Source organism: Varanus komodoensis, unplaced genomic scaffold, assembly GCF_004798865.1.
Source record: "Varanus komodoensis strain SLA01 unplaced genomic scaffold, ASM479886v1 scaffold122, whole genome shotgun sequence".
NCBI lineage: Eukaryota > Metazoa > Chordata > Lepidosauria > Squamata > Varanidae > Varanus > Varanus komodoensis.
The window spans coordinates 329996-345699 of NW_025335356.1; the positions used below are offsets into that span (position 1 = coordinate 329996).

General features: G+C 48.9%; 1 protein-coding gene across 1 annotated transcript; it reads left to right on the forward strand.

The window, feature by feature from the left end:
- The first annotated feature begins 4242 nt into the window (after nt 1-4242).
- Nucleotides 4243-15068, forward strand: MAG (myelin associated glycoprotein). Its single transcript, XM_044422252.1, has 8 exons — nt 4243-4591; nt 6915-7211; nt 8042-8299; nt 9958-10218; nt 10650-10937; nt 12696-12792; nt 13773-13872; nt 15036-15068. Exons 1-8 carry the CDS (start codon nt 4252-4254, stop codon nt 15066-15068), a joined length of 1674 nt encoding a protein of 557 aa, XP_044278187.1. The 5' UTR covers nt 4243-4251.
- The last annotated feature ends 636 nt before the right edge of the window (nt 15069-15704 follow it).

The window sequence follows — 15704 nt, forward strand, 5'->3', positions numbered from 1 at the left end:
TATATCCCACCTTTCTCCCACTGTGGAACTCAAGGTGGCTACGTGTGCTTCCCAGGTGGTCTCCCCTCCAAGCTCAGGCCAGCCCCAGACCTGCTTAGCTTCCACATGGTGGATGCCTTATGTGCCTCCAGACCATATGCTGGGCCATACATCTCAGAGGTGTCCTCAAATATTAGGAATAGGTGTATTAAAAAAGTTAAAAATAAAACAGAATAACAGGGGGAAATCTTTTAGTTCCAAGGGCCTGACAAAGCACTGCTAATATGGAACCGTTTCCTCATTCAGCGTGGACAGTGTGGAACGCACAGAAAATAGGCGGCTGTTGTCCTGAAGACCTTTTGCTTTGGCTCCCTGTGCCCCCACGGACCATCTGAACACTTGCAGGTGAGTCAAAGTTTCCCTTTCTTCTCCATACTTAGCCTCACCCAATGCAGCAATCCACACTTAAGGACTGAGTGAGTCTTGTCTTTAAACATGTGTTACCATGTTACCCAAACCCAACTGATATAACAATGAGTTGTTTGTGGTTAACTAGCCATGGTTGTTTGCATCTTTTTCAGATAACACAATAATCCACATTTTATAAGCACAATTTTATTTTCTGCTACAGCTGGGCCAGGGGTGAGGCCTGCAAGCCACACACAAATGCATATTTGATTTTGTAAGATTGGCAGACCATGCAATATTCAACAATAAAGGCATTTCCCCCCCTCAAATAATTAAACTAGGAACTTGCTCTTCCTATACCTGTGAAAGAAGATTTCTCTCGGCATGGTAGTACTTTCAACTCTGAGCAGGTGCAACTTTCAGATAGATTCAAGTACAAAGAACAAGGCATCAGACATTCTAAAGACAATCATGCTGCTTATGTCCGTGTCAAGAACTAGAATGTCCCAGACATTGAGTGCTATATTCTAGATATCTGTTAACTGTAGGCCTTTAATGGCACGTGGAAGAGGCATGGACTTTTTCATACCTTTATGACTTCCTGAGGCGCCTTTGAGGAGGAAACGCGAGATTTTGCTTGATTCCCCCGGAAATACAGACAACTTTTATAATGATCTTTTTTTAGCTGTAATAGATTTTAAAATGATAAGATTCAACACCACTATTTTTCCCATGGCATCACCACCTGCATCCCCGGGAAAGCCTCACTGGCAAATTTCTGCCTGTCTGTCAGGAAGCATCCCAAAAAGGTCGGGTTGGCAACTGTAGAAAGCACATCAAGAGTTTTTGCCAGCCCGTGATTGCCAAAGTAATTATGTGCACCCATGAAGGCACTAGGGCTGTACAGTTGCTGTACGGTAGCAAGACAGGTGCCCTCTGCTGGCATCTTTGAACAAAGCAAGCCGAAGTATTTGTTCAGTTGGGGTGCAAGCCCATGCATATTTAGATAGAAAAAGCCCTACATTTCCCAGCTGTGCTGGCTGGAGAATGCTGGGCACTGGAGGACTTCCTTTCTGTCTGAACATGCATTGGGTTGTATCCTGATTTAAGCATTTTCGTCCAACTCTTGCTGTGGGGAAGGGAGATTTTCCTAGCATGGTTTTTACCAGGGCTTTTTTTGTCAGCAGAACGGCGTTCCAGCTCCTTTTTTTCAATGGATTTTACGAAGTGATTTTCAACAGCATAGCAGATCAGCAACAAACATCATTAACATAGTGCCTGCAGACCGCTGTTGTGTCTGCGATCTGCTATCTGATAGTGAGAGAGAGCTGCTTGGGATGCTGCTCCACTGCTCGGCTTGGGATTGGTGTGTGTGCTTACTGCCGGCGGCGACGTGAGTTCCGGCACCATTTTTTTTTTTTTTACAAAAAAAGCACTGGTTTTTACAATAAGGATGAAAATATCACACACTGTAGCGTTTCCTTGCCATACTGACTCAGACACACAAGAAACCTCACTCCTCTTTCCTTCCACATCCCAACTGGCCCATCACAAAGGTGTGGATATACATTTAGACACTGGACGTGTCCCCACCTCCATGGTGGGCCCAACCCTGTGTCCCATCTGCCCAGTAGAGCTTGGCCTCTGTTCTTTGCACCCGAACTCTGTTTGTTCTGGTCGTCACTGCACAGCTCCCTCTGAGTAAGTGGCTACAATAGCCGTGGGCCCCGGAGACTACAGCCCTGAGGCACACGTGAGAGCAGCAGCCGGCAGGAGCAAGATCGTCCATCCTTCCCCAACCCTGGGCACCTCTACCTGGATGAGAAGCACCCGGACGGAGCCCTGGGACTAGCTGGCCAGTTTGCAGAGACCGCTGCCTCTTGAGCAGCACTTAGTATCACACGTTTTGCTACTCTAGAGCATACGAAAAGTGGTTGCTCTGCCTTCACTTTCAATTTGCTTCTCCGTTTCTTTAGGCAGGCCTTCTCTGTTTTCCACATACGAATACTATGAAGCACTTCTACAAGACCATCTCATTCCTTTGGGTCCTATTTGAAGGTATTTCCTGAATTCTACAGTGCAATCTGTCTCTATAACACTTCCCCAGCTTGCAAAATCGCAACTTGACAAACCCGCCAGGCCTGGATGGTAGCCCTCCAAAGACAGGGTAATCCGAGTGGGTGTCCTGCTGCCTGCAGACCAAAGAGACATAGGACATGGGTGATAAGCTTGTTAAAGCAGAGCGCATGATAAATTGCACAGGATTATACCTAACAGATCTGCGTGGAGTGCTCCAATCTCAGGAACACCTGGCCATTTATCCTAGTTTTATAGAAAGGCCAATTCTGGAAGTGATGCTGGTCCTCTCTTTAAAGTCATCCTCTAGTTGAAGGGCTGACAGTCCCCTTCCTAAAGGTGCCCTCTCTTTGAAGGACTGTCCAGTCCAGATCTGGTTTTTAAAAAGCAGGGAGGCTTCCCTCGTGCCTGCAGTGCTGGCAGGGAAGAAGAGAACCTTTGAAGCTGCCCATCAGCTGCTATCACATTAGCAATTAGACAGCAGACAGAGGTGACACGGGTTACCTAGTCAGCCTTCCCCCGGGTGGTGAGATGCATTGGTATTGGGTCTCTAAATTATAGTAATGGTCTCTGAATTATAGTAATTATTTCTAAATTTGCACCAATCCATAAAATTAGCACCTGGAAATTGTATGCAAATGATAGCTTCCTTAGCCACTCATTTTAGTAAGCTGCAGTTGAGGGACACATAATCTGGCTAAAATGGGGGAAAGTCAGAGGGAACATGTAGCTTTCACTCCCTAATTCAAGCACCCTGTGGAAAGATCCAGGCAGACCTTTGCAGACTCATGGAAAGTAGTTTCACATTTTTTTTCCACCTCTTATCTATGACCTAGTTTCCCACTTGGCTGGCCATGGCGCAGTGGCCAAATAAATGCACAGGGTCCCAGGGGGTTTAGTTCCAACATGTCCATGTAGGCCAGGTAAAGATCCCTGTCCGAATCCCTGCAGAACCACTGCCCATCATTGCAGACCAGGGTAGGCAGCCCAGGGCCTTGCAGATAATCACTGGACTGCAGGTCACCCCAGCCAGCATGGCAGAGATCAGGGAAAATGGGAATTGTCATCCAATGTAATCTGGAGGGTGCCGGGTGCTTAGCCTTGGGTCACACTGAGCTGGGCTAGTTTGCGCAGCCATCTGACTCAGTATGAGGCAGCCCAGCTTCTTGAATTTTAAATGCTGAACACATTTGATAGTCAGAAAATGATAGATAACTGCTAAATGGATGGGTGGGTTCTTCCAGCACCAAACCAATATGAATCGTTTGGTCTTGGAAGCAGCAGCCAGACCCAGCAGTGCCCAAGTAGACAATATTCACCGTATCTCTTGGAGAAAATTGGTAGCAAGATCAAAGCAGCCAGGCAGATCAAGGGTGGAACTGAGTCCTGCTGACTGGAGCTCTCTCCTGCTAGGACAATAGGAGAATGTTGTCTCAGCAGAGAGCGAAAGCTGAGATAGGCTGACCAGAATTGTCATGCTGTCAGCTCCAGTCCTCCTGATGTTGTAGCCTGAGGCTGGGGAGATGGCATTTCCGCCATGAACTCATCTTCCAAGGCAGCCGAGTATGGCAGGGCTCTGGCTGGGAAGACTCCAGGGAAGGCCCTGACTGTTCTACCCCAGGGAATATAGCTTGTGCCTCACCCACAACAGAATCCTGTGCAGTTCACTCGAAGGGCTGAGAACTGGGGCTGGTGCTATGACAGATTCTGCTCCTCCAGCCTCACTCACTCGCTCCCTTCTCTCTGTTCCTCTTGCAAGTGCTCCTGGCTGGACCATGGAATGCCTGGATGCCCGAGCACATTCGTGCCTTTGAGGGCACCTGTGTCGTCATCCCTTGCCGCTTCAGCTACCCCGAGGAACTCCGTCCGTTGGTCGTGCATGGCATCTGGTACTTCAACAGCCCCTATCCCAAGAACTACCCCCCTGTGGTCTACAAGTCCCGCACCAACATCGTCCACGAGAGCTATCTCGGGCGCAGCCGGTTGCTGGGAGAACTGAATTTCCGCAACTGCACCCTGCAGATCTCCCGCCTCAGTCCTGAGCTCACTGGCAAATATTACTTCCGTGGGGACCTGGGCGGCTACAACCAGTACACCTACCCAGAACATTGCAACCTGGAGATCATCAGTAAGTTCCAGGCAGTGCCATCAGGGGAGGCCAGTTCTGACCACTTATTGCAGGTCAGGTTGTGGGAAACGGCCCCTTTCATCTGGGATAGGAATCCTTAGTCACTGAAGGGTGGGAGACTCCAAAACAAGTACAAAAGATAGTATGCCACTAGACAAGCCCGGAGTACGGTCTGAAGGCACATAAGAAGCCCCCTTGTTGAAGCTAAGCAGGTCTGGGGCTGGCCTGAGCTTGGAGGGGAGACCAGCTGGGAACCACATGTAGCCACTTTGAGCTCCATCATGGGAGAAAGGTGGGATATAAATGGAATTAATTAATATGTAGTTGACAAACCCGAATTGAATACTGTCCCTAGTGCTGGTGTCTGGGCAAAGAATGCAGCTGAGACTCACCACCTCAACTTGCCTGCTTGGAAATCAGGGTCACAGCTCAGTGGCCAGAGCATTTGCTCTGCATAGAGAAAGTCCTAAGGACTCTCCCTCCACACACACCCACAGACTTCCAAACAGTATCTCGGGCTTCTCAGTTGGGGAAACTGTTTGCCTGTGTCCCTAGGGCAAGAATATCTCACCTCTTTCAGGAAAAAAAAAACACAAAAATCAATTTTGGAGAAGTTCTTGGAGGACCCCTATTCCACTGGTGGGCAGGGCTAAAGGCAAATGAGCTAAAATACCAGAAATACCCAAAATAAAAATGCACCATATTTTAAAGTTCCTAAGTGAGTTTTCCAAGGTTTATTCCAATCTTTGAGAATGGGGGAAATGCTGCACAAAAGCCAGGAAAACACCTACCAAGTGGAGTTGGGCAGGAAGACATGGAGCTAGGAGAAGGTGGTGTGCACTTCTGGGGAGCCCCAGATTGGAACCTCAAGATTTTTCCCAAGAATAGCTGAGATTGAACACCCCTGCCCTAAAGAGCCACTGCCTGTCAGAGTTAATCCCTTTATGCTAGCATAGTTGCCTCTTAAGACAAATATGTGGCTTGCAGCTTTGGAAGGAAGCTCCAGTCAAGGTGTTGTGTCACGCTTAGTTGCTGAGACTGGTAGGAGAAAATTCAGTATACAAGCAGTGAAGTTCCAGAAATTTGGAGAGGGCCAAGACAAGCTACTCAAGTTCCAGTAATGACAAAGTTCAGACGGTGCAATTACACACACTCAGGGGTAGTGTGTGAGTTGTTGCTGAACCATGGATTGTCTTGACGTATCTTGTTGTCCAAAAACAGCTGCACTAACAAGCCATGGTTTATTAACCACGAACAGCCCATGAAAAGAACCGATGGTTTGCTTTTGGTTTGTGTATTGTGAGTTGTTCACCATGGTTTGTTATCTCTGTTGGGTTCAGAAAATAACTCATTTTCAACAACATCTCATGATTCTATGGCAGCCCACACTCAAACCATGCTCAACCCTTGACTATGGGTTATCGTATTGAGACTAATAGGCATGTGGACTTAACGCAAGCCACAGGGAGCTGTCCAGCAGGAACTACAGTACTGTCTACTCCCAGTCTCAGAATTAGGCACAGAATTTAGAGGCGCAGAAAAGCCATGCTGTTGCGCTAGTAAAAGATCCAGACAGAATTCTTTTCATGCCGGGCGTGAGGAAGGATATTTAAGGGTCGGACGCTAGAAATGAGAAATGCCGAAGCTGAGCTGAGTTGCTCTGTATGGTGAATCCTGCCGAGTTGCAAACCAGGTTGCTTTGATCCGGAAGGGCTTGGAGGCTCTGGGATGGCTCCAGCTGCTCATGCAGGCAGGTTTCACCTGGAAAGGCAATCGATGTGTTAACAAGCAACTGCCTTATAGATTATGTTTGTAAGGGTCCACTCTGTGGCTGTACTACAGAAACGGAGGTCCAGTACTCAAAAACAGGAACTGATGGGTTTCCAGCCTGGCCCATCATGGTCTCCAGATGGCTCTGCCCCATTCTCCTGGCCCCATCCCCTTTCCCCAACTGCCAGTCACCCAGTGGTATCCCAGCTTTGGTGCCATTTTCCCATCCTCATTTTTAAAGGTTGAGATGTCTCCCCTGCAAGTAACAGTTTTAAGCTAAAACATGCTGATATCTTTAGCTCCACCCCTAAATAATAATTGTGAGTACATAATCATGCTCGTGGTTTTCCTAGATGCATCTGGTTGGCTACTGTGGGAATCAGAATATTGAGTTAGAGTTTTGGCCTGACTGATCTGGGCTCTTCTTCCAGCTCTCAGCTTCAGACAAGGGAGTAGAATTTACTGGTTAGACCCTCTATGTGGAAGGAGAGACAGGGGCTTGGAGAGGCAGATCCCACCTTAGCCTAATCTCTGCCTCCTTTCAACCCCATAGACAAACCCACCATTGTGGTCCCCACGGAAGTGGTGGAGGGATCCGAGGTAGAACTGCGCTGTGTGGTGCCTGATAATTGCCCCGACATGAAGCCCATCGTCACATGGATGAACCACGAGAACCTGGCTGAGCATTCCGTCTATGCCCAGGTGGAGGAGGAGGATGGCACCTGGTCCCTCATCTCTCTGCTCAAGTTCATGCCGTTGCGGGAGAACCATGGGCGTGAGGTGGGCTGCAAAGTCACTTATGCCAACACCACTTTCGAGTTCGATGGCTTCTCTACCTTGGATGTCAAATGTAAGTTGGGGTTGCTAAGCAGGAGTCATGGGGCAGCCAACATTTTTGGTCTGGAGAACTTTGGAGGAAGTCTGCAGGGCAGGGGCTCAGTAACTGAACTTCCACTTTGCCCGCAGGAGGTCCCAGCTTCAGTCCCTGGCATCTCCTGATAGGTCTGGGAAAAATCCAGGCTAAAACCCCAAAGAATGGATTAGTAGTAAGCATTGACAGTGCCGGACTAGATGGACCAAGGGTCTGACTCTGACTCAGTGTAAGGCAGAATCCTGAGTTCCTATGCCAGGTTTGGTTGCCCTCAAAAACTGCAGTGGGGAGAGCATTGTTGTCTGCTTTTCTTTTCTATAATCGCATGGAAACAGAATTGAAACAGCAATTCAATTCAGCACTTAATAGTGCTAAAGCAACGGCTAAACCTATGGCCAAATCCTTTTAAAGGTTACATAGACAAAAAAAGTTCCATTAATGCAAAGGTCCCTTGCAACAGAAGGTTAGATTAGATGGACCTTGACCTGATCCAGCATGGGTTCTTAAATTTGAAAGCTTTCTGCATCTGCTTTTAATTTGTTTGTTTGTTTAAAAGATCTGGGGAAAGTTACAACTATGTTTGCCAAAACAAAAGAGGGAAATGGTATTTATTATTAATTTGTATGGATGTTTATATCCCTTTGAGTAGCTGTGTACCATTCAGATCAATATTGGAATGCCACAGCTTGAGCAAGGCCTTGAGAAAATCTATTTTTTAAAAAAGCCGTCTACTAGTCGATCCAATCCTTCCTGGAGGGAACTTGAAGACGTGCCCGGACAAAGCTGATCTCTCTGGCATTCTCCTCCAGACCCACCCCGCATCCTGCAGGTGAACTCCTCTGTGGAGGTGATCCATGGCTCCCAAGTGCTGCTGCTGTGCATAGTGGACAGCAGCCCCATGGCTCTGATCTCCTGGTTCAGAGAAGATGAAGTTCTGCACGAGGATGTGACTGGAAACCTCACGCTGCACCTAGATAATGCCACTCACCTGCATGATGGCATCTACACCTGCGTGGCGGAGAACATCTACGGCAAGGACAACCAGTCCCTGGCCTTGTCAGTGCTGTGTGAGTGGCTAGACCCTGAACTCTGTGGGATGGGGTGGGGCCCTCATCCTGGGAAGTTCTCTAGGGACTGACTGGAGCCCAGACGGGCCATCAAGAGGTTCAGTTTGGTCTTCGGAGGCTGCCTCAAATCCGATCAACTCTGCTTCGTCCTATCAAATCTAGGGGTCTCATTTAATTTGATTCCAGGAATAATTGAGACATGTTGGCTTTCCTTAGATGTTCTCAGTAGGATTGAGAGGGATTGCTCAGCTACCTTCTGAAACATGTTGCAGCAGCCTCTCCCAGTGTGGTGCTTTCTAGATGAGCTGGATGACAGCTGCCATCCTCCCTAGCCAGCAACAGGATTAGGAATTATGGGTATTAAGTCTGCTCTGATGGAAGTCTGGGATAGTGTGGTCAACCTTCTGACCTTGGAAGTCTACACCTAACATGGTCTTGGGACATCCCCAGGGAATGCTAGGTTTTGCTTGACATGCCAGTGATGGAATGGCCCATAGTAAAAGATCCCTGGTGGCATACCACCTGCCTTTATGGAGAAAGCCTCAGCTTCAGTTGCAGGCAGATGGATCAGATAGTAGGAGATGTGAAAGACTTCTGCCTACAGCTCTGAACAACTGCTGCCAGCTAGAACAACAATACCGGGCAAGATCGGGGCAGGCAGCCTACAGCTTTTATCCTAATTATTCTTAAAGTCTTTTGGAAGTGATTCGAACAGACTTCTGGGAAAATTAATCTGTCCCACCCCTGGCAGCCTGCTAGAATGGGAGGAAGAGAGAGGAATGGGAAGAGACAAAGGTATATATATCAGAGTGAAGGGGAAAGAAGTGGGAGAGGAAAGTGGGATGGAAAAAGAGAAGGTGGTGTCAGGGAAGGAGCGGGAGAAGGGGCAGCGGCAGTGGTGCTGTGGAGCTGGGACACGGCACTGGCACCATTTTCTTAGCGGGGTGCTGCTGCCACTGCCTTCAGGATTCCTTGTTGCTTCTCAGCTGAGTTCCAATCCTCACTGTAGCTGGAGGGAAAGGAACGTTCCCAGAGCCACCTATTGCTCCCTGTTGTGATGCAAAGGGTTTTGTGGTGGCTTGGTCTTGAGAAAGCAGTTCAGATCTTGATTGTCTTTACAACAGAGCTGCTCCCGACAGAGATAAAACTACTAGGACTGGCTTGTTGATACGGACCCAGAGAGCTGCCTGAAGGTCTGGACTCCCTTTGAGGGTGTAGCTAGGAGACAGCCACTGCTGACCACCTGCACTTCAGAATGTCCCACTGCCCCACAGGGTGGCCCCGTCTATGTTCGGCTATGGCCCCAGTGCCCTGCTGGCCTTAGTCTCTGCCTTTGCCAGTGTGTGACCCCTGCAGACCATCCCCAAAGGAAAGCGGTCCCCGTTTCCTTGTGCTTGGGCTAGGCATCTGGTCTGGTTTGTGTTGCAAATTCCAGATTCCTAATGAACAGATAACTCTACCAAAGGGACTTGAATGTGGGAGTCCAGACTCCAATTGGGTGGGAGCCCTCTCCCTGGAAGGGAATCTCCATCTCTGGTTTCCGAGAAAGGATTCCACCTGGATCCACCCAGGGCCACGATGTTTGGGGGGGGGGGGGTTCTAGATATGGCCTTTGGGCAGGTGATGCACCTCCTTCTTGGGCTGTCCCCCCTCTGCAGACGCCCCTTGGAAACCTGTTGTGAATACATCGGTGGTGGCGGTGGAGGGAGAGCCGGTGACCATCCTGTGCAGCTCACAGAGCAACCCTGAGCCCATGATCACCATCTTCAAGGACAAGAAGGCAGTGGCCATGGGAGTCTACCAGAACGAGGTGGCGCTGGAGTTTGAATCCATTTCCCACGAGGATGATGGGGAGTACTGGTGCACGGCCGAGAACCAGTTTGGCCAGCGCAGCACTGCGTTCAACCTCACCGTCGAATGTGAGTGCTGTCCCTCAGGCCCTGGGAGATCCTTGGGGTGCCAAGCACTTGGGGTGCCAAGGAGTGCTTCTAGGCAAGGCTTTAGCTGTGCCTCTTTCTCAGGATTTCAAGAGAGATCTTCAACGTGTAGCCCTCCTATGTTTTCCCACTGTTTCTACCAACTGATTTCTTACCAGGGAAAGAAACCAGAAGAGCTGCGCAATGCCTTTGGCGTACTAATACTATGCCTGGAGGCCTGCATGCATGGGAAGCACTAATTAAAGAGAAACCGTGTGTCTCTGAGCCCATCCCAGATGCCTCTTCTGCCAGTGTGGATGGAGCTTCAGAGCCACATTTCTCCCCTGCTTGCCCTTCTCCCCGGATTTGGGGTGTCCTGTTGCACATCAGCTGTTCTCTCTTTTCCTCTCTCTCCCCCGCCTCTCTATCTGCAGTTGCTCCCCTTATCCTTCCGGATTCCAAATGTACAGCTGCTCGGGACACGGTGAAATGCATCTGTGCAGCAAAATCCAACCCAGAGGCCGTGATCACTTTTGAGCTGCCCACACGCAATGTGACGGTGAACGAGACCGACCGGGAGTTTGTATACTCGCAGAAAACAGGCTACATCGTCACCAGCATCCTGACTGTTCAGAGGGAGGTGGACTCTCAGCTCTACATCGTCTGCTCAGCCCGAAACGTCTACGGCACCAGGAACCAGCAGCTGCAATTCCACCACTCCAGTGAGAGTCCCTGCAGATGCCTGCCCAGGCTCCCATTGGCCCTGTCCAAGCGGGCACCAAGGGCTGCCCTTGTCCTGTCAACCCTCTGCTGAGGCCCAGACTGCAGCGCCTCTGCTGCTGAGACACCGCCTCCCGTGTCTCCTGCCTGCTCCTTGCTGCTGCCGTTGCCTTTCCTCCATGCGACGCGAGCACAGAGGAGAGAGCACCTCCTTGGCTTGTCCTCTCCCTCTGGAGAGTGGTGGATTAGGCCCAGAGGATCAAAGCGAGCTGAGAAGGAAAGGGCGGAGGGGTTGGTGAGGCTTAGCTTGGAGGAAAGACAGTTGGAGGGACCCCCATTGTGAGACCCCTCTCTAAATACTCGAAGGGCTGTTCCTAGATCAGAGGTGAGCAGAAGACAGATCTCACCGAAGCAGCACCCAAATGCCAAATGCCCACCTAAGCAGGTCTCATGGGTAATCAGAGCCACCATCTTGTCAATGTGCATCAAGAGAATATCTGTGAGCCCCTAAAAGCAATCAGCAAACATCTTCAACTCGCTCTGGAGGCTTCAGGGAACCTGTAGGCCAGCACATGGCCACCGCTTCCATTGGAGCAGCATTTCCATTCTCTCGTGTGTCCACATACCTGTGCATAATTAATGTAATTAATCTATTACAGTCATAGACCAGCAAAAACAACACAACAGATTAAGCAATGCTTTTCCAATTAAAATAACAGTTTAAAATGAACTTAAAAACAAAAAGTAAGGAATGAACACTAAAAATTAAAATAACCTAGGCCACAAAACTAAGACGTATACTGCCACAGGGATGTGCATATTGGTAATATAAATAAAACTTTTGTTCAAATTCCCTACAATCTGAATTGTATACAAGGAATAGATCTGTTATTAAAGCATGAGATTCCCTTCACCTACGTATTGCCCTGCAGAAACTGGCTACTTGATGTGTGATCTTAGCATCTTTGTCTGAGAGAAGGAACTCAAGGTTGGCTTTTCCAGAAAGAATCGGATTGTCCCCAAAAGGAGGAATAATGAAATCAATACCCGTGCATACAGATTGCATAGGAAAAATAGTGGCCGGGCTGCATGCCAACCGGAGCGACAAACAAACACAGGCGGCGAATATGCTTAGTGCGGCCGCAGCTAGCACACGTACGCCTCTTGTTCTGGCCTGGGGCAGATGGGTCTGGCCAGGTGGCCGGAGACATACTTTCCAGCACGCAGCTCCCCCAGCCCTGAAGGTCCCCACACCCTCCCCATCCAAGCAGGGCTGGATGCACCTGATTTGAAGTACATAAGAAGAACCTGCTGGAACAGACCAAAGGCCTTCGTCAGCCTTCCCCGATCTGGTGTATGCCAAATGTTGCTGCACAGCAAAGGTGTGGCAAGCCGACACATCTGGGAGGACCAGCCTGAGGAAGGCTACCCAAGCCGCCCAGCATTCCTTTGCCCCAAAGGCAGTGGGCAGGTGAGGGGAGCCTTCTGCTTGTGTCCCCCAGCAACACACATTTGGAAGCACACTGCCTCCAAGACTCAGGTCCTTCATGGCCACCGCTCCTAGCATTTCCTGATGGCCCCGTCCGTCCAGTCCTCAGCTCTTCCTAGCCCAGGGGACCATCAGGGATGCTGTGAATCTTCCCCACCTCCGGCCCGTGCCCTTCCTCTGCATCACCACCCTGACGTTTTAATGCCTTTCTCCTCTGAGGGCAGGGACTGCCTCGTTGCCAATTCTCTGCGTGTGTCTTTTTCTTTTCCAGACAGTCTGATGTGGGCAAAAGTGGGCCCTGTGGGAGCAGTGGTTGCCTTTGCCATCCTCATAGCTGTGGTGTGTTATGTCAGCCAGACCAGGAAAAAGTAAGTTGGACATTGGGGTCAAGTCCTTCTCCCTTCGATGCCACCATTTCTTGCTGCAAGAGATCCGGGCCTGAATTCAGGGGCAATGCTCTCCAGACCTCTGAATGGCCCTTGATGACGAGCCAAAGCAATGGAAATGCATCACCAAAAAAAGAGGATGCCAGCCTGCAAAAAATAATCCGCATGTTGATGTATATATTTAAACATAGATATTATTGTTGTAATTTAAACAGAAATACAAGCTGTCTCAGTATACTCTGAAAAACTGAGAGCAGGTGGCCTGGTTGTTGTCTAGCCACTCAGCAATGATTGGCAACATCAAGGTCTAGCTCTTCCTTCTGATGGTGCTTCATCTTTACACCAGAGTTGGACAGGACAGCCCTTCAAATAGAGGGGACATGTTCAGAACAGGAGACAATTCTCTAGTAGTCATTTAAATAGAAGACTGTAGGAAGAGGACACACGGTCACCTTACTTGGAAGTATTGACTGAATTCAAACTACAAGATTCATGGGTTGAGTGTGGGTTGTTGTCAGTCCATGAGTTACTGTTGAACTGTGGGTTGTTGTGTTGTCTGAAATCAGCTGGTCTAACAAATCTGGCCTTATATTGCCTGCCCATCACCAGCTAACAATGAGATTATCTGAGCAATAGTTATAAACGGAATATAATTAAGGATTTCTCAACAGTATAAAGATGTAAGCTTTTATGCTTGTTGGAGACGATTGATAAAAAGCCCTCAGGTTCTTAATATGCATAGGCTTGTTTGTTTGTGATCATGTAACTGAGCAACTAAATTGTTTTCTCATTACTGAATCAACCACAATCGCAAAATCAGAAACTCAACATGCTACATAAACAGACCACATAGAGTTCAGAACAATTATGTTAAACATGAAAAAATGAAGACATTGATTGGAAATGTGGACAACTTTCCCACTCTGAGTCCTTGACCCCCCCCTTTTTTTTTTCATTCCCAGGAAAAACATGAATGAAAGTTCTAGCTTCATGCAAACTGACAACCCTCCCGTTGCCTACAGTGGAGACTACAGGATTCCAGGCAACCTGGAGAAATCAGAGGTATTGACGAAATGGAGGGCAGGGTAGGCAGAAGCAGTGGGAAGTTCTAGGTGCTGGAGGCCTGTAGGCAAGATGCTCGCCGGTCCTCTGCATCCCAAGAGACGCACATCTTCTCTTCTTCCTCTGCACTATTATTTCTACCGCCCACCACTAGGTCCCCTTGCTTCTTCATCTGGGCTGCACGAGTGTAGGAGGGTAAGAGGTCACATTTCTCTTCTCACAGCTCACCAAGAGCTTCCCTACATGGAGTTCTAGTTGCTTTCATTTTCATTGCAGAATCCTGACCAGAGCACTACGCAAGCAGCATTTTGCTCCCTGCTCTTCCAATATACAACCTCTAGGTGGTGCTGTGGTGCTACAGAATCACACAATTACACAAGTGAAAATGGCATTTTCTTTCTTTCTTTTTTAAATCAATACAACATTTGCCTGCTCTGAAAAACAGTGAAAGGCCTGTTTTAAAGCAGAAGTGAATCTGAAGGGTCACTCTATTGTTTAAGGAAACCCAGCATAATAATGAATAGGGAATAATAAATACACAGTAAATGCATCATATAGAAAAACTCTTAACTTGGACAAGAACACTTAAGAAGGCAAAAAGGATGAGTTGCCAGGTCAAAAGATTTCAGCTACTGGCATCAGGGGCCTCAGTGGGTGCCCAGTGAGGTTGATCCCTGATGCCCGTTCTCGGCCAGGGGTTGGGGGTATCCACTCTATTGCCATCAGGACCCAGATATGCTGCAATTGGTCAGATGTGCCAATTCCAAATGTGTCCAGCAATATCCATGCCGATCAAATTTTGGAAGGGGCAAATTCAGCTCCTGTCTGGGTTTAGGAATAATGCCAAAGCCAGTTTGAATGGTCTGTGATCCTCGTGCAGCCTACACCACCTGTTTGGCCAATGAGGTGGAAGCTAGAGCTGTGGGGAGGGGGCGGGGAGGGGGGGTTTGCCCATATGCCTTGCTGTTTCAGGGAGGAAGCTCTGGGTGCGATGCTCTTGGACTGAGCCCACCACGACTCAGAACTGCCTGCCTTCCACTCTCAGTGGTACCCCAACCCACCATCTCATCTTGCCCAGTGGCAGGGCTGGGAGGCTGGCGAACGCCAGCAGGGGCATCCTTTCCCTCTCAGGTCACTAGTGACTGCTCTTCCTTTCCTAATAGTCTAAGGAGATCTGCTCTCTGGAGAGTCACTGACCCTGGCAGGTAAGTATGGACTTCCCGCTCCTTGTGTAACATCGTCTTCCCCTTTTCGCTGTGTACGGTGTTGTGGGCTTCAGAAGCTGGAACTCTCTTGTGTCATGTGCATTCCCACTTTGCCAACATAGCCAGAAATCCACGGCAGCTTTTTCCAGGTTTCATTCCCATTTGTGTCTCCATAATAGATATGAATAGCAGGCATCCCAAGAGCAAGGAGAAAGGCCCTAGGCCAACTCCCTGGTCCCAGAAGCAAACAAAGACTTCTTGGACTTTGAAAATGTCTTTCTGGCTTGTCCCCTGGACTAACAGGAAACTGCTTTGAGTCCTGGCAAGGGGTTCATGCCAGTCGCCCATTCGAGCCTCCATCGTGTATTGCCAAGGATCAGGCCTTGCCTCGTGTAAAAGAGGCATTTTTGAAGGAGACAGCACCAAAATGCACAGCAGCAACCATAGTTCATGGCAATTTAGAGACTGGCAGGCGAACGCCAACAGAGGCTCACCCGTTGCTGCTACAGCAGGCAAGAGGGTGATGGAAAGCCATCCTGAGGAAAAGGATGGGCGCCTAGCACACCTTGCAGTGGTCTGGGCTGGAATGCCAGAGAAGAAAGCACGGCCAGCATGAAAAGTCACAGG